The 25,837-nt window shown below is 35.6% G+C and overlaps 1 protein-coding gene across 4 annotated transcripts in view; it reads left to right on the forward strand.

The window, feature by feature from the left end:
• Positions 1-25,837, forward strand: part of CEP350 (centrosomal protein 350) — a 161,052-nt gene that overhangs the window by 16,652 nt on the left and 118,563 nt on the right. For 3 of the 4 annotated variants that reach the window (XM_046680736.1, XM_046680738.1, XM_046680737.1), the window contains exons 2-6: positions 14,643-14,728; positions 16,002-16,045; positions 18,056-18,170; positions 19,241-19,400; positions 22,761-23,383. In XM_046680736.1, coding sequence (XP_046536692.1) covers positions 14,656-14,728; positions 16,002-16,045; positions 18,056-18,170; positions 19,241-19,400; positions 22,761-23,383 — 1,015 coding nt within the window. In that variant the 5' untranslated portion in view covers positions 14,643-14,655. Of the gene's footprint in view, positions 1-14,642; positions 14,729-16,001; positions 16,046-18,055; positions 18,171-18,526; positions 18,682-19,240; positions 19,401-22,760; positions 23,384-25,837 lie in introns of those variants that run through there. The other variant, XM_046680740.1, reaches the window with a different exon arrangement.

Genomic DNA, 25,837 nt, shown 5'->3' on the forward strand with positions numbered 1-25,837 from the left:
TATTAAAAAAAAGTTTTTCAAAAGCTTTATGGAGGCGTATTTTATATATCATAACAGAGAAACATCTCAAAGATGGTATTGACTTGGTAACTCAGTAAATGATGGAGTGAGGGAGAGGCAGGAATGTCAAAGATGAGCTGGATGCATGATAATCCCATTTGCTAAGAGAGTAAGAAGAAGGAACAATTTTTTTTTTTTTTTGAGCAAGATTAGCCCTCAGCTAACATCTGCCAGTCTTCCTCTTTTTGCTGAGGAAGGCTGGCCCTGAGCTAACATCTGTGCCCATTGAAGAAGGAACAATTTTGAAGATAGATGATAGTGAATTTGGTTCTGAACTTGATAAATTTGAAGTGTCAGTGGGACTTTGAAGTAGACTGTCTACTGGACTGAAAACTTGGGTCCGGAGTTTGGAGAAAGATCTAGAACAGAAATATGATGATACTTAGGAAGTAGTTGAAACCATGAAAGTGTGTGAAATTTCCTGGGAGGAAGGAGATAGAAAAGAATAGGCCTAGGAATGGAACCTTTGGAAATGTTACCACTGATGAATTGGGCAAAAGTAGAGAAACTGTCAATCAAAGAAAAAAAAAAGAGGTAAGGGAAATAGGGGAGATATGTTTTATTGATCCCAAGAGTAGTGAGAGTTTCAAGTTGAAACTTAAAACTCCAAATGTTAACAGACTAGTGTTATACCCAACTGGAAAATTGTATTACTGGAAAGGTATATTGCCTAGATTTTCTGGACATATATTTAACGTTTAAATTTAGTTCTGAGACTCATAAAAATAAACCCTTAAAGCAGGCAAAATAATTTTTTAGACTTTAGATTTTTGGTTTAGAAAGTAGACTTTTTAGTTGACTATATATAAGATGATGAATTTGAAAGATAAAGGCTAAATTTCATCAGTGGATTAAAAAAAATGTTTTCTGGTGCCTGGAGATAACCTTCTCTGAAAGGAACTGTCATTGAGCTTTTGAAATTTTCTGTATTCTCTCTCTTTTTTTTTTTAAAAAACTCTTTTAAAGATTTTATTTTTTTTTTCCTTTTTCTCCCCAAAGCCCCCAGGTACATAGTTGTACATTCTTAGTTGTGGGTCCTTCTAGCTGTGGCATGTGGGACGCTGCCTCAGCGTGGTTTGATGAGCAGTGCCATGTCCGCGCCCAGGATTCGAACTGACGAAACACTGGGCCGCCTGCAGCGGAGCGTGCGAACTTAACCACTCGGCTACGGGGCCAGCCCCATCTCTCTCTCTTTTTTAAAACAGTATATTTCTTTTTCTTTCTTTTTTTAAACTAGTTTAAGCTGGTCAGTGTTTTTTTTTTTTTTTTTTTTGGAAGATTGGCCCTGAGCTAACATCTGTTATGTTTCCTCCCCTCCCCAGCTCCAAAGCCCCCCAGTACGTAGTTGTAGATCCTAGTTGTAGATGCTCCTGTTTCTTCTATGTGGGACACCACCTCAGCATGGCTTGATGAGTGGTGCTCGGTCCCCGCCCAGGATCCGAACTGGTGAACCCCGGGCTGCAGAAGCGGAGTCAACCACTTGGCCCTGGGGCCGGCCCCTAAAACAGTATATTTCTTAACACATTTTTTTCTATAGTATATTTGAAATAAGTTTCAAATATATCTTTTTAAAATAACTTTTTTCCTCTAAGTATATGATTTAGAGGCTTGCATGATTTCATGGGATCCTCTTTTTCTGTGGGATGGGTTTTTTTTCCCCCAGAAATAAAGGGAAATAAAGGGAAGTTTGTTGTAAGGCTTCAGAGTGGCCTCAAGGATGCAAAGGCAGAAAATGAGGCACTGGTATTATAGGACCTGGAAAATACATAGGAACAAGGCCACTTTTTCCTTTTTGGGGAGGCCACATGTTCTCTCCTTTGTTTTTCTTTGATCTTCCTCTTGCTTTTTCATCGTGATTTTTCAGGTTGGCTCCTCACAGCTCAGTGATGTAGTTGCCTAACATTTCATTCCAGAATTCTTAGATCTCCTCTTGCCAGGGACTGATTAGGCCACCCTTCAATCAGTTCCTCATTCCTTATCCAATTAGCTATAGCTGGGGTGAGGGGCAGGGTTGTGGAAGGGGGGTTGTGGTTGTTCTTTAGAAAGGGGACTATGGGTAGGCAAACACAGTGATTGAATAACATACACAATTTCATTTAACAAACCTTTTCAGGAACATTTTAAAGGTATAATTTGAGATGAGTTGTTTTATGTTGAATAGGAAGGATTGCCATTTTTGACTTTTGAAAAATCTTGGGAGTCAAAGGAGGATATATATGATAAATACCGAGTTCAGGATAGTGGTTATTATCTCTGGATGGGGGGAGATGGATATGAGTAGAGACAGATAGACCGGGGACTTTAGCCAAATTGATAAAAGTTTGTTTTTTAGACTGAGAGGTTGAGTACATGAGTGTGTATTATATTATGTCTTACACTTTTTGGTGTACCTTAACTATTTATAGTAAATTAAACCAGTAAAGAAGAGAGTCTGTTTTGTGGATGATTGATGATCGTTTAAGTTTAGACCTTGACAGATAATGTCTCAGAAAATAAAGCAGTCTCACAGGCTATTGAAAATTTGTTAACTCTTTCCTGAATGTCAAAATCATTGACAACGTGGCTCTTAGCTATTCTGCCATGAAAAATACAATTCATGAAATAAATTTAAAAATGTCAACTTATTTGGATTATCTAGTCTAACTCTTAGAAGCATTTATATAGAAAACCATGGTTATCTACCTTTGCGGAAGTGGAGGATTGTGACAAGCTTATTACTAGATCACAGTACTTAACTTTTATGAGCATGATAAACTGATGCCCTTAGGGTTCCTGATGCAAAATTGTCTCTATCCCTTCTTTCTCCTTCATACTACACATGTATTAGGCATGCCTTAATTAATATGGTGTCTTTAAGGATATTCCTCCAAGAAGCTTTAACAGATCTCCCCCAGAGGAATTAATGTCTCCTTTTGTGATAATTGTATGCATATTATGGTATTGTCCAGACTGTTATATTTTTCAGTTAATTAATGTATGTGTTTACCTCACTTGATTAGTGGATTCTTTTGAGAATGTGATGAAGGCCGTGATTTCCCTCTCTAGAAAAATGTACATAGATGATATGTACAGAATTTTGCATACAATTTCAGAGTTTGTAAATTCCTTGAATCTCATTCATGGATCCCTAGGTTAAGAATACTTGTACTAGGTTCTGAGGTTGTAGAGGTCAAGGCCATTTCATCTTCCTTTTGTGTCACACACAATGCTTTGCACAATTAGATACTCAAAAAATGTTAGCACACGCCTATTAATACGCAAGTTTATTCTCCCCATTCTCAGCCTTAAAAGACAAAAATTGTTACATTGGGATAAAGAATGCTACCTATTTTTTGTATATAAGATATATCTAAAAGAAAGTGTCACAGAAAGTTTAGAATTAAAAGGATAGGGCAGATATAATAAAATAAAGCAATGCTTGCTTTTTATTAATAGCATAACATACAGAATTAAATACTAAACACGTTTCTCTGGGGACAAAGATGGTCAGGTGTTTGTTTTTTTGAGTTCATAATAGTTTACATCATTGTGAAATTTCAGTTGTACATTATTTCTTATCTGTCCCCACATAGGTGCTCCCCTTCATCTGCTGTGCTCACCCCCCCACTCCCCTTCCCCTGGTAACCAGTGAACTGTTTTCTTTGTCCATATGCTTGTTTATATTCCACATATGAGTGAAATCATCTGATGTTTGTCTTTCTCAGTCTGACTTATTTCACTTAGCATAATTCCCTCCAGGTGCATCCATCTTGTTGCAAATGGGATGGTTTTGTCTTTTTTTCTGGCTGAGTAGTATTCCATTGTGTGTATATATACATATATATATATATGTATATATGTATATGTATATATATATATATATATACATATACACACACACACACACACATACATATACCACATCATCTGTATACACTCATCAGTTGATGGGCACTTGGATTGTTTCCATGTCTTGGCTATTGTGAATAGTGCTGCAATGAACATAGGGGTACATATGTTACTTTGGATTGTTGATTTCAAGTTGTTTGGATAGATACCCAGTAGTGGGATAGCTGGTCATACGGTAGTTCCATTTTTAGCTTTTTGAGGAATCTCCGTACTGTTTTCCATAGTGGCTGCACCAGTGTGCATTCCCACCAGCAATGTATGAGGGTTCCCTTCTCTCCACACCCTCCGTAACAGTTGTTATTTTTAGTCTTAGTGATTATAGACATTTTAACAGGCATAAGATGATATCTCAGTGTAGTTTTGGTTTGCATTTCCCTGATGCTTAGTAATGTTGAACATCTTTTCCTGTGTTTCTTGGCCATCTGTATATCTTCCTTGGAAAAATGTCTGTTCATATTCTTTGCCCATTTTTTGATCAGGCTGTTTGGTTTTTTTTGTTGTTTAGTTGTATGAGTTCCTTATATTTTATAGAGATTAACCCCTTATCAGATATATGATTTTCTCCCACTTGGTGGGTTGTCTTTTGGTTTTGATCCTAGTTTCTTTTGCCTAGCAGAAGCTCTTTAGTCTGAGGAACTCCCACTTGTTTATTTTTTCTTTTGTTTTCCTTGTCTGAGAAGACATGGTATTTGAAAAGGTCCTTTTAAGTTCAGTGTCAAAGAGTGTACTATCTATATTATCTTCCAGGAGTTTTATGGTTTCAGGACTTATCTTCAAGTCTTTGATCCATTTGAGTTTATTTTTGTGTATGACATGAGATAATGGTCTATTTTCATTCTTCTGCCTGTGGCTGTCCAGTTTTCCCAACACCATTTATTGAAGAGACTGTCTTTTCTCCATTGTATGTTCTTGGTACCTTTGTCTAAGATTAGCTGTCTGTATATGTGTGGTTTTATTTCTGGGCTTTCAGTTCTGTTCCGTTGATCTGTGTGCCTGTTTCTGTACCAGTACCATGCTGTTTTGATCACTATGACTTTGTAGTACATTTTGAAGTTAGGGATTGTGATGCCTCTAGCTTTGCTCTTTTTTCTCAGTATTGCTTTAGCAATTTGGGGTCTTTGATTTCCCCATATGAATTTTAGGATTCTTTGCTCTATTTCTGTGAAGAATGTCATTGGCATTCTGATTTGGGATTGCACTGAATCTGTAGATTGCTTTGGGTAGTATGGACATTTTAACTATGTTTATTCCTCCAATCCATGTGCATGGAATCTCTTTCCATCTCTATATGTCCTTATCTATTTCTTTCAATAATGTCTTATAGTTTTCATTGTATAAGTCCTTCACCTCTTTAGTTAAATTTATTCTTAGGTACTTTATTCTTTTTGTTGCAATTGTAAATGGAATTGTATTCTTGAGTTCTCTTTCTGTAAGTTCATTATTAGAGTACAGAAATGCAACTGATTTTTGTGAGTTGACTTTGTACCCCACAACTTTCCTGTAGTTGTTAATTATTTCTATTAGTTTTCCGATGGATTCTTTATGGTTTTCTATATATAAGATCATGTCATCTGCAAACAGTGAGTCTACTTCTTCACTCCCTATTTGGATTCCTTTTATTCCTTTCTCTTCCCTAATTGCTCTGACCAAAACCTCCAGTACTATATTGAAGAAGAGTGGTGAGAGTGGGCATCCTTATCTTGTTCCTGTTCTCAGAGGGATGGTGCTCAGTTTTTCCCCATTGAGTATGATGTTGGCTGTGGGTTTGTCATATATGGCCCTTATTATGTTGAGGTAATTTCCTTCTATCCTCATTTTGTTAAGAGTTTTTATCATAAATGGCTGTTGGATCTTGTCGAATGCTTTCTCTGCATCTATTTAGGTGATCATGTGGTTTTTATTCCTCCTTTTGTTAGTGTGGTGTATCACATTGATTTGCGGATGTTGAACCATCTCTTTGTCCCTGGAATAAATCCCACTTGATCATGGTGTATGATCTTTTTGATGTATTGCTGTATTCGGGTTGCCAATATTTTGTTGAGGATTTTTGCATCTATATTCATCAGCGATATTGGCCTCTAGTTTTCCTTTCTTATGTTATCCTTTTCAGGCTTTGGTATCAGAGTAAGGTTGGCCTTGTAGAATGTGTTAGGAGGCACTCCATCTTCCCTAATTTTTTGTGATAGCTTGAGAAGGATAGATATTAAATCCTCTCTGAAGGTTTGGTAGGACTCCCCAGGAAAGCCGTCTGGTCCTGGGCTTTTATTCTTTGGAATGCTTTTGATTAGTTTCAGTCTCTTTACTTGTGATTGGTCTATTCAGATTCTATATTTCTTCTTTTTTTTTTTGAGGGAGATTAGCCCTAAGCTAACATATGCCGCCAATCCTCCTCTTTTTGCTGAGGAAGACTGGCCCTGAGCTAACATCCATGCCCATCTTCCTCTACTTTATATGTGGAACGCCTACCACAGCATGGCTTGCCAAGCAGTGCCATGTCCGCATTTGGGATCCGAACTGGCGAATCCTGGGCTGCCAAAGCGGAACATGCACAGTTAACCACTGTGCCACTGGGCCGGCCCCTATGTTTCTTCTTGATTCAGCTTTGGGAGGTTGTATGAGTCTAAGAATTTATCCATTTCCACTAGATTATCCATTTTGTTGGCAAATGAGGTTTTTGTAGTATTCTCTTATAATCCATTGTATTTCTGTGGTATCTGTTGTTATTTCTGCTCTTTCTAATTTTATTTATCTGAGCTTGCTTTCTTTTTCTGTTTGTTAAGTCTGGCTAGGGGTTTGCCAATTTTACTTATCTTCTCAAAGAACCAGCTCTTTGTTTCATTGATCCTACCTACTGCCTTTTTTCTTTCAATAGCATTTATTTCTGCTGTGATTTTTATTGTTTCTCTCCTTCTGCTGACTTTGAGCTTTGTTTGTTCTTTTTCTAATTCAATTAGGTGTAGTTTGAGATTGCTTATTTGAGATTTTTCTTGTTTGTTAAGGTGAGTCTGTATTACAATGAATTTCCCTCTTAATACGGCTTTTGCTGCATCCCATGTGAATTGGTAAGGTATATTTTCATTTTCATTTGTCTCCAGATATTTTTGATTTCTCTTTTAATTTCTTCAATGATCTATTGGTTGTTCAGTAGCATGTTGTTTAGTCTCCACATCTTTGTCCTTTTCTTAGCTTTTTTCTTGTAATTAATTTGTAGTTTTATAGCATTGTGATCAGAAAAGATGCTTGTTATTATTTCAATCTTCTTAAATTTGTAGAGGCTTGCCTTGTTTCCCAGTGTGTGGTCTATTCTTGAGAATGTTCCATGTGTACTTGAGAAGAATGTGTATTCTGCTGTTGGGGATGGAGTGTTCTAAATATGTCTATTAAGTCCAACTGGTTTAGCTTTTCATTTAATTCTACTGTTTCCTTGTTGATTTTCTGTCTGGATGATCTATCCATTGATGTGAGTGGAGTGTTGAGGTTCCCTACTATTATTGTGTTATTATTAATGTCTTCTTTTAGGTTTGTTAATAGTTGCTTTATGTACTTTGGTGCTCCTGTGTTGAGTGCATAGATATTTATGTGTTATTTCTTCGTGATGGGATGTCCCTTTGATCATTATATACTGCCCCTCTTTGTATCTCTTTACCTGTCTTATCTTGAGTCTACTTTGTCTGATATAAGTATGGCAACACCTGCTTTCTTTTGTTTGCCATTAGCTTGGAGTATTGTCTTCCATCCCTTCACTCTGAACCAGTATTTGTCATTGGAGCTGAGATGTGTTTCCTGGAGGCAGCATATTGTTGGGTTTTGTTCTTTAATCTATCTCGCCACTCTGTGTCTTTTTATTGGAGACTTCAATCCATTTGCGTTTAGGGTGATTATTGATATGTGAGGGGTTTATGCTGCCATTTTATCACTCGTTTTCCGGTTCTCCTGCATTTCCTTTGTTTCTCGTCCTGTGTATTTTGGTCTACCAATCAAGTTATGTAGTTTTTTACGTTGTGTTTCTTTGTTTTCTCCTTATTTATTATTTGTGTCTCTGGTCTGCTTTTTCGTTTAGTGGTTACCCTCAGGTTTGTATTCAAAATCTGGTGGATAAGATAGTCCCTTTTCTGATGGCCTCTAATTTCCTTAGACTAGACCGATTCAGTCCCTTTCCTCTTCCTCTCCTAAGATGTTTTTCTCACATCTTATTCCATCTTGTGTTATGAGTTTGTGGTTAAAATGACAAGATTATCTTTGTTTTTGGTGTTTTCCTTCCTTTTGTCTTTAATGCTGTACTTGAGTATTTGCTGTCTTGCTCTGATTCTGTTGACCTATTTATCTCCTTACTCCATGCTTTGTAACCCCTTTCTCCCTTTTTGTTTTTAGGTATGAGGGTCTTCTTGAGGATTTCCTGTGGGGGCGGGGCAGGTGGCATCTCATGGCTACAAACTCCCTTAGCTTATGTGTCTGGGAAAGTTTTTATTACTCCATCATATCTGAAGGATGTTTTTGCTGGATAGAGTATTCTTAGGTGAAAGTTTTTGTCCTTCAAATATTTGAATATGTCATTCCAGTGTCTCCTAGCTTATAAGGTTTCTGCAGAGAAACCTGCTGAAAGCCTGATGGGGATTCCTTTGCAGGTTATTTTCTTCTGCCTTGCTGCCCTTAGTATTCTTTCTTTGTCATTCACTTCTGTCAGTTTCACCACTATGTGCCTCACAGTAGGTCTTTTTACATGGACATATTTAGGAGATCTGGCAGCCTCTTCCACATAGATTTCCTTCCCTAGGTTTGGGACGTTCTCTGCTATTATTTCTTTGACCAAGCTTTCTACTCCATTCTCCTTCTCTTCTCCTTCTTGAATACCTTTAATTCTTATGTTGCATTTCCTAATTGAGAAGGATATTTCTCGGACTCTTTCTTCATTTCTTTTTAGTCTTAGTTCTGTCTCTTCCTCTATCTGGAGCATTTCAACATGTCTATCTTCCATTTTGCTGATGCACTCCTCTGTGGTGTCCCCTCGAGTATTCAGGGAATCCATATTTCATTTTATTTCTTCCTTTGTGTCTGTCATCTCTAATATTTCTGATTGATTCTTCTTTATAGTTTCAATCTCTTTTGTGAAGTAGCTCCTGAACTCGTTGAATTGTTTCTCTACATTCTCTTTTAGTTCATTGAGTTTTTTGATGATAGCTGTTTTGAATTCTTTGTCATTTAGATTACATATTTCTGCATCCTCAGGACTGACTTCTGGGTAGTTGTCATTGTCTCTCTGGTCTGGAGATCTAATATAATGTTTGACGTTACTAGAGGAATTGGCTTTGTTTTTTTTAGCATCCTGGCATTCTTTGGTCACAGTTACCACCTATCGCCACTGAGTTGGGGTCAAGAGCCATGTGTTCTGTGCCGTCTCCCTTCAGTTGAAATCCCAGGGGCTGGAGCTGAGCTGAGCATGTTGGGGGAGGGGCACTTTCTCCTGCCTGCTCTTGGGGTTTTCTCCCTCTGCTCTTGCTATCTGCTTTTCTGGGTTGTTGGCTTGATAGGGTCAACCCCTGCGAAAGCTTTTGCCCTGGTAGAGAGCTTCCCTCTAGGCTGCAAGGGCCCTTGGGAGTTCTTGATGTTCCTGTGAATGAACGTCCCCTCCCCTGTTCCTTCCCTCTCAGAGGCCTCCCACAGTCCTGGATCATAGTCTGTTAGGAGAGAGAGTGAAGTTTTCTCCTACCCCATTCCACCTCCAGCCTCTCCGCCCTCTGTCATATGGCTGCGTGGATCTCTCTGACATTTTCTGTATTGTGTTTGGCTGTCCTCTGTTGGAGTATGAATGACCTTCTGATTGTGTATTGGAGGGGAAAGAGTACTGGCAAGCTTACTCTGCCATGATGCTGATGTCACTCTCAAAGATGGTCAGTTTTTATTGCAGAAATATAGAATTCATGATGACACTATAACAACTATGAACCTTTATGCACTAAATAATATCAAGCTATATAAATGTTAATTTACAGAAATATGAAGAGAAATAGACAAAAAGTAGTTGTAGATTTTTGTCCACCTCTCTTAATTCGTGACAGATTAAATTGGCAAAAGAGAATATACGGATATACAATGAATAAATAATTCCAAAATTCCCATATGGCTGTAGAGTAAAGTTGTTGTTATGTTCTCTATAAAACATTGAACTGGGAAAGTGACTTCATTATTGCCCAAGAAATAATCTTGAATAAGTTTAATGTGTTTGACTTGGTAAACACTTTAAAGTGGTTGGAAAAGGCATTTTGCAAATTGAGATTTATACTTTAAACATAGTAAGAGTTTTGACAGATTAGAGTCTCTTCTTTCTATGAAGAGATTTTTTCATTATACTCTTTCCTCAGGTATTCTTTTTTTAAATTTTTATAAAAAGTGATATTTTATATATAATATATTCTTACATAAAGAACAGACCTACTTAAATACTTTCTATTGATAATGCTCACTTATTGGGCATGGGATAACAAGGGATTTTGACAGGTGGATTATTTAGAAATTGAGGTGCTTCATGAGACTAAACATTATAGAACTGAATATAATTATAAACTTAAACTAGGATATAATTCTTTCATGTTATCTGAAAATAGTTTGAAGTATAAATACTTCAATTTATATTGAAATTATAAGTACTTTTAATTGAAGTATACTTTTGAAAAAAGCCTTATAAGTGTACAGCTTGATGAAGTCTCATAAACTGAGTACATCCATGAAATCAGTGCCCAAATCAATAAACAATATTATCAGTACCTTAGAAGCCCTTCCTTTCTCCAGTTCTAGTCACCTCCACCAATCCATACATAATGACTGTCTTCACTTCTAACACCATAGATTATTTTTGCCTGTTTGATACTTTATAAAAACGGAATTATACAGCACGTACACTTGTTTCTGGCATTCTTCACCTAACACATTTGTGATGTCCAACTATCTTGTTGTATGTAGTTGTAATTAGTTCATTCTCATTGTTAAATGGTGAATATACTATAATTTATTTACAGGATGAAATTTTACATAAATGTCATACTCCTAATAATTAGTCATTTGCATTTGAAGATGATTGACCATTAATAGGGTTTTTATTTTGAAGCAGATATAGATTCTTTTGTTTTTATTCATCTACTCATCTTTACTTTACTGATTTACTCATTTACTTTACTCATCTGTCTCAGCCTGATGAAAATTAACCCCTAAGCATAGAGATTCTGGATATCTAGTGTTTGGTTATTTAATCTATTTCTCTGTCCCATTGGAAAATTGATAATTACTATTTTAGCATTTATTTTCACTTTAAAGTGAAGTCTGCATAAAGAAAACTTTTGTCAAATCATTGACAGATTTAATAATATAGAATAGCATGTTTGTTTAGTTGCCATTTTGACAGTTGGCTAGACCAAAACAAGTATCTTTATGAGAAGGAAAGTAAAATGAGTTAACTTTTGAATTGTGTTAGCAGCTCTGATTAAAGTTTTTATAGTTGGAAAAATTTTAAACTGTTGGCATATTTGTTGATTTTAGTTTTTCTACCATCCTACATGACTGTTTTTAAAATCTAGATTGACTTTTCTTAGAGCCATATTGTATAATCTATGAAAAATTTTATTTTTAGAACATTTTTGAAGTTTTTTCCTAGTAAATTTATAAACCAGAATTATTTACTATAGGTGAAATTAGCTCCTTAAAAATTAATTATGCCTTTAGTTTTACATGTTTAGATTTAGTAGGTAGGCTTTTCCTTTTCTTAAATTTAAATTTAGGTCTTTAATATTCAGCATACTGAATTGCCTTTGCAGACAACTAATTGAAGAAAATTATTTTTATCAAATATAATAAAGACTTAATGACCTTATTAAACTTTTTATTTAATCAACTGATATTGATTAAATAAATTGATAAGAAGAGCATTAAGATCCTGGCTGGTGCAGCCGTTAAGTTCGCACGTTCTGCTTTGGCAGCCCAGGGTTCTCTGGTTCAGATCCTGTGTGTGGACCAACACAGCGCTTGTCAAGTCATGCTGTGGCAGGCATCCCACATATAAAGTAGAGGAAGATGGGGACAGATGTTAGCTCGGGGCCAGTCTTCCTCAGCAAAAAGAGAAGGATTGGTGGCAGATGTTAGCTCAGGGCTAATCTTCCTCAAAAAAGAAAAGAAAAGATCCTAGTAGGTAAGTGGGCAAAGGATGAGAAAAGAAAATTCACAAATGAAGAGCTAAGATTAAGATCTATGGCAGAATGTTTAGTCCTGCTAGCAGTCTGCTAAATTCAAATTAAGGTAACTGTTGTCTTCCTACTTCATCAGCAAAAGTAAAAAGAATAGATAATACTCCATATTAAAAGATACTAGTAAAACTGGCGGGTTCATATTATTGTAAGTTGGAAAACAGTTCAACATTGGATTTCAAGAGCAGCATGTTCTTCACATTCTTTAGTTCAGTTTTAACGCACTTTGTAGAGCCTATTCTAGATAAATAATTCAAATGAGCAAAAATTCATATACACAAATATGTTTATTTTTAATAGAGAAAATGAGACATAGTATTGTATTGGTAATCTATTGCTGTGTAACTCCACTTCCAGGATTGGTCACTCATATGGCTATAAGTAGAAAGAGTCCATTGTTTGCCACATGGACCTCTTCATAAGGCTGTTTGGCCTCATGACATGCCTTTTATGACTTAGCCATGAAAGTCACACATTGTCACTTCCAGCACATTTGATCTGTTAAAAGCAAATCACTTGGGGCTGGCCCTGTGGCCGAGTGGTTAAGTTCGCACGCTCTGCTTCGGCAGCCCAGGCTTTCCCTGGTTTGGATCCTGGGCATGGACATGGCACCTCTCATCAGGCCATGCTGAGGCAGCGTCCCACATTGCACAACCAAAGGCACTCACAACTAGAATATACAACTATGTACTGGGGGGTTTTGGGGAGAAGAAGAAGAAGAAGAAAAAAGAAGATTGGCAACAGATGTTAGCTCAGGTGCGAGTCTTTAAAAAAAAAAACTGAATCACTAAGTCCAGCCTATATTCAGTGGGAGAAAAATTAAGCTCTCTTTCTTGAAGAAAGCATCAAAGAATTTGTGGATATATTTTAAAACCACACGAATGTCCAACTGTTAAGTAGGACACAAAATTGAAATTACAGTGATTACAGTAAAAAAAATTAGAATAGAAGGGACTATGCAAAATATCGTAATGATTGTGTTGTGATTGTGGGAGTAGGGATTAGTTTTCCCAGCCTGTATTTTCCAAACTTTCTGTGTTATTGTTATATGACTTTTATAACAGAATAATTCCTCTATATTCATAGGAAAATATAGTATGACTTTTATCATCAAGCTCTCTAGTCAGCATAAGCAGATCATGATCCTTCTCTTTAAGTCATAATGTAAGTTTTTTCCTTTCATTTTTTTTTATCGTGGTAAAATACACATAACATTTACCATCACAGCCATTTTTCAGTGTATGGTTTAGTGGTATTAAGTGCATTCATATATCATTGTACAACCATCTTCACTACTCATCTCCAAAACTATTTTCATCTTACAAAACTGAAACTCTATACCCATTAATAACTCCCCATTCCTCCCTGCCCCCAGCCCCTGGCAACCACTATTTTACTTTCTGTCCCTATAATTTCGACTACTCTAGGTACTTCATATAAGTAGAAACATCCAGTATTTGTCTTTGTAACTGGCTTATTTCACTTACATAATGTCCTCAAGGTTCATCTGTATTTACAGCATGTGTCAAAATTTCCCTCCTTACAGGCTGAATAATACTCTGTTAGGCTGGCCCTCATGGTCTCGTGATTAAGATTCAGCACTCTCACTACTCGGGCCTGGGTTTGTTTCCTGGTGAGGGAACCACACCACCCATCTATTGGTTGTCACACTGCGGTGGCTGTGTGTTACTGTGATGCTGAAAGCTATGCCACCGGTATTTCAAATACCAGCAGGGTCACCCATGGTGGACAGGTTTCAGCAGAGCTACTAGACTAAGACAGACTAGGAAGAAGTATTTGGCCACCAACTTTGGAAAAAATTGGCCATGAAACCCTGTGAATAGCAAGCATTGTCTGATACAGTGCTGGATGATGCGAGGATGGTGCAAAAAGAGCAGGCAGGGTTCTGCTCTGCTGTACACAGGGTCGCTAGGAGTTGGAATCAACTCCATGGACTAACAAACAAATATTCCGTTGTATGTATATAGCACATTTTACTTATCTTTTAATCTGTTGATGGACGTTTGAGTTACTTTCATCTTTTGGCTATTGTGAATAAATGCTGCTCTGAAAATGGATATACAAGTATGTCTTCAAGACCCTGCTTTCAGTTCTTTTGTGCTGAATCATATGGTAAATTTCTTTTTAGTTTTTTGAGGGACTGCAGTACTGTTTTCCACAACGGCTGTACCACTTTACATTCCTGCAAACAGTGCACAAGAGTTCCAGTTTCTCCATATCTTCATCAGATATAGATTTTTCATCATGATATAAATTTTTAATGGTTTAATTTTCCAAGAAAAAATAGTTATTAGCTTATCAGGAACTCTTAAGAGGGTATAAAGATAAGTTTTAAAGATGGTTAAATTCTTTTCTGACTTTCTTGAAAGGCAGGATAAGTCAGGGCATTTTCTTTACTAGTATAATATTGATGCTTAGTGAATGCTGATGATGTGATTGCAGGTAAATTGGCAAGATGAGGAGCAGCAAATCAAAAGAGGTGCCTTTACCAAATACAAGGAACTCTCCAAGCAAGGATACTGTTCAAGGTATGATTGGTTCTTTTTTAAACTGGAACTTAATCACTTGTTTAGGTTATGTGTACAAAATTCTGGGCTAATCAGTAAATGAAAATTATGCATATGCTTTGAGTTATGAAAAGTAGATAAATAACTTAAAAAATTTAATCTTGTTTTAAATATATGTTACGTCACCTTCAAAGACATCCTATGGTAAACTGTTTTGTAAAGGAGAAAATCCTTTTTAAAAAAAGAATCAGTATATGCAAAATTAGTTTTATACAGTTTCTTAGACATTCTGACTTAATGTCCACAAATGGTATAATATAGCTCTTAATATAGTTATAGACCTATAGTGCACAGAAAACAAGTAGTAGTCTCATTGAACTCTTTTTTTTCCTTTGATGAGGAAGATTAGCTCAGAGCTAACTTCCGTCGCCAATCCTCTTTTTGCTGAGGAAGATTGGCCCTGAGCCAACATTTGTGCCCATCTTCCTCTATTTTATATGTGGGACACCTGTCACAGCATGTCTCGATAAGCAGTGCATATATCTGCACTCAGGATCCAAACCTGTGAACCCCAGGCTGCCGAAGCGGAGTGTGTGAACTTAACCACTGTGCCACTGGGCCGGCTCCTGAACTCTTTTTTAAAATGATACATTGGCAGTAACTTTAATTTAGGGCATACTATTTTTTGAGGGACATTGACAAACTGAAATACATCTGTAGGATGATTAATGGGTTTGTGAGGAATCTGGAAATCATGTCACATAAGGAGCATTTGAAGGAAATGAAAATATTCCAGAGAAGGATGACTCAAGGGAAATAATGTGGCCTTATACTGCTTGAAGGGCTATTATTTTAAAGACTAAATAGATTTTACCTTTGTTTCTACTGGTAGATCAAAGTCTGGAGTAGTTTTTAATCTTTTCACATCATAATGTGAAATACAGTACAACACAAAATTTTCTATTTGTTCAGCTCATTGGGGTAAACTGAGAATACTGCTTAATGTTGGAGATGTCTAATGAGGGTGTTGATGCAGGTGTTAGTGCAGCTGTCCTAATGACTAAGGGGATCAGTGTCTAATATAATACTATACCATATATCGAGAAGCTCAGCTTTATAGGAATGGAGAAGAACCATGTTTTGACTCAACATAATAAAACACTTGCTGTGGAGTAGTTCTGCCTAATGAAGTGGTTCTCAAACTTTTGAGTGCATTTTGGAAGCTTATTAAAATGCAGATTCTGAGGTCCACTTCAGAGATTTTAATTCAGTAAATATCAATGTTCCCCAACAGATATAACCACATCGTGGGATGCACTTTCTCAGACCAAGGCTGCTGTAAGTAGTTATAGTTTCCTTTTATTTCTTTCTGGTTTAAAATTGATTTCCTGTTATGAGTGAATAGATTAAAATTTTTTCTCTAGTGCTTTTTTCTTTTGAGGAAGATTAGCCCTGAGCTAATATCCACTGCCAATACTCCTCTTTTTACTGAGCAAGATTGGCCCTGAGCTAACATCTGTGCCCATCTTCCTCTACTTTATATCTGGGATGCCTCCACAGCATGGCTTCATAAGTGATGTGTAGGTCTGTGTCCTGGATCCAAACCTGTGAATCTTGGGCCACTGAAGTGGAGGGCATGAACTTAACATCTACGCCACCAGGCTGGCCCATCTGTAATGCTTTTTTGGTAGGAAAATAAAGTCAAAGATTTTGGTAAGAAGTTGTATACAACATATTACAAAATGAACATTAATGACAATTATTAAATAGTAAAGGAATAATCAAGACACTGCTTTGTCTATCAGGAGTATTAACAATATGCCATATGAAGTGTTAAAATACTTTGTGCTAGTCCTTCTCCTTTAATAAATTTGCTCATTTGGTATTTTGAAATGAAGATTTAAAACATAGAGAATGAATTTGTGAAGGTGGGGCTGTGTAAAAGCCTTAGAGAAGACAGGAAATGAAAGGAGCAGCTTCTCCTTGAATGGACTGTGAGTTATCTCTTCTTTTTAGCGGCAATAACAGACTTTTTTCTCTCAGCACTACTGAAGAAGAATGACTATGGGCAACTTGTTCTCATTTGTGTTCTGTCCACTCCTGTCTGGAGTTTAGGAAACTAAATTTGGCAAGTGCTGCATAGTCCCTTCAAAGGGAGACCCTTTCCTTTTTCTTTTCTTTTTCATTTGCTCTCTGGGCAAATTATTCTTCTAATATGTCCTTTTTTTGTTTTCTTTTATATTCTACGTGAATTTGAATCACTTATTTCTTTACTGTCTGAGTATAGTATTTTCTGTCCCCTAATCTTTTGAACTGGTTTGAAAATCAGTCTGGAAAAGGTACTATGGCCTAGATTTGGTCATAATGCAGGGTCAAATTTTGGCCCGCTGAATACAACAACATATATTCTCTCTCTTTGACATGAGCATTATAGATAATGTAGGAATGGTTTTTATCCCCCAGTGTAATTTAGAACTAAACTAATTTAGAGATGAATTGTTAATAGTTGTTTTTCAAAATTATTGGGTTTTTAAAAATAATTTTAAAAAATGATAAGGGGCTCATAATATAAATGGGGGGAAAAGCCTGATAGAGAAGTATTAGTATATAAAGGCTTTTTCCAATTTTGTGAGTACATTGCCCTGCAAAAATCTGAAAGAAGATAAATCAGAATTTTACAGAAAGTTTTTATCTCTATGTGCTAGAATTTTGATAATTTTAATTTCATTTTTTTTTAATTTTTTCTGTATTCTCCTGTAAGCATGTGATACTCTACTATTTAGGGGAAAATGCTTTTAAAATCATTGAGAACTTTGGTAGTTTTACCAAAAGTTGACTTACGTTGTAAAGTGTATGGAAACCTGGTTTCTATCTTGTTAATTTTGTCCTTATTGTGAAACTTATTTTATAGACATAAGACTATAAAAAGCTGTGACTGTTTGAATAGCCCTAAATTTTAGTCCAGCTGAATCATTCTTTCCTCACTTTTGCATGTAAAGTGCACAAGGTATAGCATAATGATATGCAACATATAATGTCAGAAAATTTACTGCTTAAAAAACTCAACAATTAAAAAAAAGTCAACAAGGCAAATAGGAACTCTAATGTTCTTCAGAATCTTTTTAATTTTCTTGTCCAAACTTGGGCAGCATTGTGCCAGTTGTTAGCCTAGCTGAAGTAGTAAATAATGAAAAAAGTATTTTGTTCCATTAAAATAAAGCATTCCTGAGTTTTTTCTACTTTGGAGGAAGGTAGTGGACAATGTAGTTTTAAATAACTATGTAAATCAATGGTAGCTGGTTTATTTATAGAATTAACCTGTTTGTTGTGATGGTGTTTCAACTTTAGCTGAGACACATTGAAAACAAATTAGAAGTAGCCCCTACAAGTACAGCTGTGTTTGATTCTGTCATGGATACCAAGAAATCTTCTGCAAGTGCTACCCGAAAAATAAGTAGGAAAGGTATGTATGAGGTTATTTCCAAAGATATAAATATATTGAATATAAGTTTTTTGTGTTAATTTTGTTTCAGTTTAATTTCTTCTTACAGTCCCATGTATCTGCTTACTCTTTTGTCGGAGACCATACTTCATTAGCATTTAGTTTAGTTTTTTTCTTTTTTTGAGGAAGGTTAGCCCTGAGCCAGCTGCTGCCAGTCCTCCTCTTTTTGCTGAGGAAGACTGGTCCTGAGTGAACGTCTCTGCCCATCTTCCTCTACTTTATATGTGGAACGCCTACCACAGCATGGCATGCCAAGTGGTGCCATGTCTGCACCCGGGATCTGAACCGGCGAACCCTGGGCAGCTGAAGCAAAATGTGCGAACCTAACTCCTGTGCCACTGGGCCGGCCCCAGCATTTAGTTTTTTCCCTTTGATACTGAGCATTATGAAGCAGCCTCATATTCAGTAACTGTAGATGATGTTTTCACCATCTTTTGATCAGGACCTTAGCACCACTACGTTACCTTTGACAGTGAGTTTTCATTTGTTTTTAGTGATAAGAATTTGATTTTGAGCCTTTGGGGTTATATATGTCTTTTTCTTTTTTTAATTCACACTTACATTATATCACTTTGAAATTTAGTTGACTTATTAAGGTTTATATATTTTTCTTGGGGTTTAAAATCATAAATGGAATATCTGTCTTACGGATACTATCATAAATTGACACAATGCAAATATTTTCTTTGGTTATCTTTTATATATTTAATTCTGTGGTTTCTTAAATAATGGACTAAAACCTGTAAGTCTGTTGGGTTTTATCTGATATTTTTTTTGAGTGAGAGCCTTTGACAAAAAGGAATTTTATATGTAGAATTTTATTTTGCATTGTTTGCTCAGACTACGGTCTTATTTTCTATAGATTGAGTTACTGTAATATTTTAACCTGAATGTTTTCCAACTACTTATATAATATCCAACTAGAGATGCCAGAAATAATAGATACCAAAGTTATTTCCTTAGAGACTAGCCAAATTCAGAGACAGTTTCATTTTATATCGCATGTTCTCACAAATTTCCTTTTCCTTCAGATGGTAGATACCTGGATGATTCTTGGGTTAATGTTCCAACCTCCAAATCTTCTAAATCACGGAAAGAGAAATCTCGTAGTCCTCTTAGAGCTACCACCCTGGAGAGTAATGTAAAGAAAAATAATCGTGTGGAATTTCGTGAACCTTTGGTTTCTTACAGGTTAGTGTTTACAAAAGAAAAAGTTGTCAAGTAGAGTTAGCCTGTAATATTTACAGTAAGGTTATAGTTTGTTTTCTGAGTTTTTCATAGTCCTCTGGCTCTAGTATTGTTACCATTTTCATTTTCCAAAAAGATAAAGCAAAAATCTTTTATATTATGAAATACTGACTTTCTACTCTTTTACAGATTAAATATTTGGGGAGGAGAAGTAGTAATATTTACCCCAGGCCACCACCATTTTAATGTATATGTTTACTACAGACAAATTATTCAGTCTCTGGAATTGTGGCTTTTTTCCCCTTAATATCTCAGATTGGGTGTTCTGCATAATAAACTTTGTATAGTGTAGTTTTTTTCTTATTATTTTTTGGTAGCATTAATCAGTTACCTAAAATTTCTCTGTTCTTGAGAATGCGAGTTGGTTTATTGTTTTACTTGGTTGCCGGTGGCTCCTTTCAGCAACCTACTCAGTCAGATGTTCAGGATTGGTGTATGAATTTTGATGGTATGGGTAATATCAAATGCTTTACATTTTTGTTAGCTGATAATTTAGGATATTCAACAGATAAAATTATAGAATTTGGTATCTGTGGGACATTTTACTAATGATATAAATGTGTTAAAGCTCTTAGTGTAGCAAATAGTAATAAGTAATAAACACTGGACCTCATATTTCTTTGTTACATTTATAAACATTTTTAGTGTTAAGTGTGAATCAGTAAATCAAGGAGTTTCCTGATGGTGCTTGATAGTACTGGGTATATGTTTGTACTCTTAAATTTGAGATGAGGAATTTGAGAGGTGAAGGTTGATTATGAGTTCAGTTTTCAATATGGTAAATGTAATGCAATTTTGAAATATGTAAGTGAAAATATTCAGTAGGCATTTGAAAATTTGAGTAGGAATGTGTGCAGAAAGGTCAGGACTGGGAATATAAATTTGAGAGTTGTCACTAGTGTTGAAGTGATAAAAATGATGAAGGAATGGGCCAACCCTGGTGACCTAGTGGTTAAGCCTGGTGCACTCTGCTTCAGCGGCCCAGATTTGGTTCCCTGGGCATGGGCCTACACTACTTGTCTGTCAGTGGTCAGGCTGTGATGACGGCTCACGTGCAAAAAGAAAAAAAGAGGAAGATGGGCAGCGGATGCTAGCTCAGGTGAATCTTCCTCGGCAAAAAAAAACAACATGAAAAAACATAGAGACTGCCAGGGACTTAATCTGTGTAAAAGTTCATAGTTTAGAAAAAGGAGAAGGGAAAAATTTGAAAAATAATCAGAGTTCAGAATCTTTAACCACACATATATTAAACAACTTGCCTAGAAACATAAGCATTATCAGAATTGAAACTAAATTACTATTTATATTCTGGTGTTCTTCATGCAAAGAATAAAGCCTGATATTTAAAATTGTGTAAACTATATATCTTTTAAGAAAAGGAAAAATTACCCATAGGATAGCTGTGAATAGAATGCCTTTCACCTGGCCAACTGCATTCATGACTTAAAATTCATCTTTTATCACCTTCAGTACAAAACATTGCCAGATCTGTTTCTACTCTGCTGCATTCCCCCAGCCTGTTTAATTCTTCCTCTGTGCTCCCATAATACACATCACTTCCTCTAGCAGTGCATCTTCATGTTGCATTCTATTTTGATTCCATATCTACCCATTATATTAGTTTATGTAAGGCTGTAAATCTGTCTTATTCTCAAAGTATTTTTTAATGCCTGTCATCTACTAAATATTTCATAAGTATTTTTCCCCATTATTTTATTATGAAAATTTTCACATTTACAGAAAATTGAAAGAATTGGATAGTGAACACCTTACATGAACTCAGTAAATATTTAATGAGTGCATGAATGAAAGAAAGACTGTCAAGTTACTTTCCTTTTTCTTTTGGTCAGTTGTCCTTCTCTTTTTAAGATTGAGGCGTGATATGTAACTTACCGTTTTATGATTTATTTTATTTTCTCTGTGTGCTAACTTTAGACCTAAATGATTTTAACTGTGAATTGTTGCAGTCTGATCAAGACAGTGAAAATAATGACATTTAGTCTTGATCTGTAGCGGGAGCTGCAAACTCAGTTCTCAGCCCTAACCATGTTTAATAGTCAACCGCTCAGAACAGGATCTAATGTTTTTGCGTCGTGGACCTCAAGGAGAATCTGATGAAAGCTGTAGGCTATCTCCTTAGAAAATCGCGCATACTCATGTACTCTCAATAGATATGATTACTATGTTATGCTGTAACAGAGTCATGGCTTTAAGAAATTCTGTGCTGTTTAGAGTTTTATGTCTCTATATGAAACATCTATATCAGTGCTATACAATAGAACCGTTAATACGAGCCACTCGTGTAATTTAAACATTTTTAATAGTCACACACACACAAGGATGTTTTACTTTTTTGTTGTTCTAAATCGTTAGAATCTGGTATGTAATTTACATTACAGCACATCTCAGTTTGGACTAGCCATATTTCAAGTGCTCAGTAGCTACATGGCTAGTGTCTACTCTTTTAGACATTGTAGATCCAGATTGTTGCTATGTCTGCTTTTATAGTTTTTTTGGGTATTTCCTCATGATTCATGTGCTCTTCTTTCTGCTGAGGCTTATTTGTCTTTATTACCCTCCCTTTTAATAAACCTTCCCTGTTCCTAAAATATAACTTATTAGAATGATTTGTAAAATAAAAATAGTCTCTGAATGAAGACTTTTGCTAGTGCTGTTATGAATAGAGAATATGGACATTGTGATATGTACTTTGGCTACGCCCAGTCTTCTTTGCTTATTCCAGGGTTTCTAGATAGACTTTTCAGGGTTCAAAACTGCCAAAAAAGTGGTCTGTGGTTCACAGATCTTTAACTTTACTAAGCACATTTATTTGGAGGAAAATATTTATTGTACCTCTACTTTATTTCTACTTCCAATCTATTTGTTAATTTGATACATTATTTAGAAGCTATACATTGAAATGCCAGTATTTGAGAACTTTTTCTCCTAGTACTTAATATTTCATAAAGGAGTAAAATATACATTTTGGTAATAGGTGTCAAATGAATATCCAAAAGTCAGATTATAATCCTGTTTTCTGAGGTTCTTAAGGAAATCTTGCCACACATCTTTTGCATATTTCTTATTTTATAACATGCAGATTATAATTTAGATTATTTGCCATCTAACTTGATAACAGGGGGCATTGAGCCTTAATAATGGTTATTTTTAATCTATGGGAATTTCTAGGTTTTTTAGGTCTCTAATGTTAGCTTAGAGCTTTCCCTTCAGTTTGTATGACTGGTTTCAGTTTGACTGGTTTTTGTACTCTTAATTCAAAGCTTTTTTTTTTTTCAATAATAGGGAAATCCATGGCACACCTTCTAATATAAGTCCCAGCCATTTAGAGTCAAAGCATGTATATTGTGTGGATGTTAATGAAGAAAAGCCTGAGAGTGGAAACCAGATGATATGCAATCGAGGAGAATGGAATATACGTTGCTGTGATTTTGAGAGCTCCCAATCATCTGTCATCAGTGATACAGTTGTTAGGTTTTTAAATGATCGACCAGTAATTGATGCATTGCAAAATTCTGAATGTTTGATTAAAATGGCAGCTCCTGTGAGAACTGAGGAAGAAAAGCCTAATAGAGCAAAAGGAAGTGAGAACAATTTGAAGACTTCTGTGAGTAACATGGGCCATGATGTTGATCCAAAAGTGTTACGGCTAACTGACTCTTCTCCATCTTCTGCTAGTACTTCTAACTCCCAAAGATTAGATATCTTAAAGCGGCGACAACATGATGTCAAACTGGAAAAACTCAAGGAACGGATTAGGAAACAGTGGGAACACTCAGAAGAAACAAATGGCCAGGTCCAGAATCTGGGTCATATTGACCATCCAGTAATGGTTGTTAATGTTGACAGCTCTGTGACAGCAAAAGTCAGGAAAGTGGCAACAGCACCACCTGCTCCAACATATAAAGGTTTGTAATCAGTCTTTTTATCTTTCTCTCTCTTCCTGCCTCCTTGTCCCCCTTTCTATCTAGATGAATTCGAGTAGAGAGGATCATCTTTAGAACAAAGTGTGATTCCCAAATCAAATGCATGAGAAAGTAATTCAAGGTCTCGGTTAAAAATGCAGATCCTACACTGGACCTATATTAGAATTTCTGAGGATAGAGTCCAGAATTGGAGTTTTTAACACATTCCCTCAGGAGATTCTTATAGTTTGAGAACAACTATGTGAACATTTAATAAGTTTAACAAAAGAGAAAATAAGAGTTAGTACCATTTTCAGAGAACTGAAAGAATATTGCTCTTATTCTGCCTTTGGATTGTTACTTGAAGTTCTTTCAAAAGTAATATTTAACAGATAATTCAGTCAGTTCCAGTTAATATGGTTACAGAATATTTTGGTAGTGACATTCTGATCCCATTATTTTAACCTTCGACACAAAGGGTTATTTTCCTCATGTTTAAGAAAATAAATACTTAAATCAGATTTATACCAACATTGATAGATTTCCATTGAGAAAATGCTTTTCAGAAAGAATTTTCATTTTTAGCCAAATCACGTTTTTATATATGGTGGTCTTAAGGAGTTTGTTATTTTTATGTTCCTGAAATTATCATCATAGGGTCATCCATGTAAAGTTTTTAACAGAGTTAATTCATTAATCAGGTTGGTCTATGTTAGACTTTTATCATTAAAACTTTTGCCATCATAATTGTAGCCTTTTTTTGTGATAGTACTCAAAGTTCAGTCTTTATAGATAAATGTATGAAGATCAAAATATTTTCAAGATTTATTTCTTCTGTTAATTTTAAGTTATTAGCAAACTAGGACAGTGTTTGCTGTAGTCAATTTTGTTTAGTATTTTTCTACCTAATTTTTCCCTGACCAGTTTCATAGTTTTTTGTAGTCCTAAGGTGTGATCAGTCATTTTTTTCTCCAGAACAAATTTTCCTTTGTACAGTTTGAGCAATTATCAGTTTTACTTTGTGTTGCTTATTATGTTTTGCTAGTGATATTCATTGTGAATTACATAAAAGATGGAAAATTTGCATTTTATTCTAGCTAATTTGTGGTAAAATTGTGAGCAGTTCCCTTTAGAATACTTAAAAATTGCTCTGTTATCCAGGATTGATCTAATGTGTTATCAATAAAATTCTTTCACATCCTTCTAGTCATATGTGTACCATGTAGTGATTGTTCACATTGTTGACAGAGCAAATAGCAAATACTGGGGTCAGATTGTTCTTGTTGGTTCTAAGATAGTGATTATCCAAAACTTTTGCTGTACTGATGTCAGACCCTTTAAGTGCAGATTGTACATTTAAGGTTTCTTCATTCTAGAAGTCAAAATTCTGAAATACTAAAAGTTATTCCACCAAGACAAGGTGAAGATGGTCAATTTGAATCCATATTTTATTTAATAATACAAAAATCTAAAGATTAAAAAAAAAAACCTAAAGAACCAGCATGAAAATCTTAAATATAAGTGTCTTTGAGTTGGTTACTGGATTTTGCATATTCCTTTTACTTACTAATTTTTTAATATCCTAGCTTTCATATTAAAATATTTTGTAAATACAGTGTTTGGGGGCTGAATTTATGAAACATAGTATGCATTTGAGAAGTCATAACAGAATATGATTTCCAATGTCTTGAGCAATGGATTTATTTTTCCCAATAGTGAAAAACTTTTTTATGCCAGCTTTTTGGCAGTGTAAATTAAAAGCGTCTTTAATATACTGTATCCTAAAGTGACATTTTAATTTCATTTGTTTGAATATGTAAGAAATTCTCTTGGTTCACACTTCAAAAAATGAAAAGGGCATACCTTGAAAACCTCTTATCAAGGGCCTGCCCCCTGGCCAAGTGGTTGAGTTTGCACCGTCTGCTTTGACAGCCCGGGGTTTCACCGGTTCAGATTCAGGGCGCAGACCTAGGACTGTCATCAGGCCATGCTGAGGCGGCGTCCCACATAGCAGAGCTAGAAGGACCCACAACTAGAGTATATAACTGTGTCTGGGGGGCTCTGGGGAGAAGCAAAAAGAGGAAGATTGGCCACAGATGTTTGCTCAGGACCAATCTTTAAAAAAGAAAGAAAACTTCTTATCAGTCTTGTGCTCCAACTACTTGGTACCTTTTCTGGAGGTTACTCGTGTTAACGATTTGCGTATTCCTTCAGAGATAATTTTTGCATATGCAAACAAATGAGAGAGTGTGTATGTTTATTTTCTTTCTTTTTTTATACAGTTAGCATACTAAACCCGTTCTGAACCTTGGTTTTTCATTTATGTTTTTGTGTTTGTCATTTTTAAAAGGAAACATAGGAAGTGTTCTGTGATTCTGCTTTAAGAGTTGAAGTAGTGAGCACAAACAGTGTTTATGTGATTCTTTCTTGTCCTATACTTAGTTGTTTGCACATCTT

Source organism: Equus quagga, chromosome 13 (genome assembly GCF_021613505.1).
Source record: "Equus quagga isolate Etosha38 chromosome 13, UCLA_HA_Equagga_1.0, whole genome shotgun sequence".
Taxonomy (NCBI): Eukaryota; Metazoa; Chordata; class Mammalia; order Perissodactyla; family Equidae; genus Equus; species Equus quagga.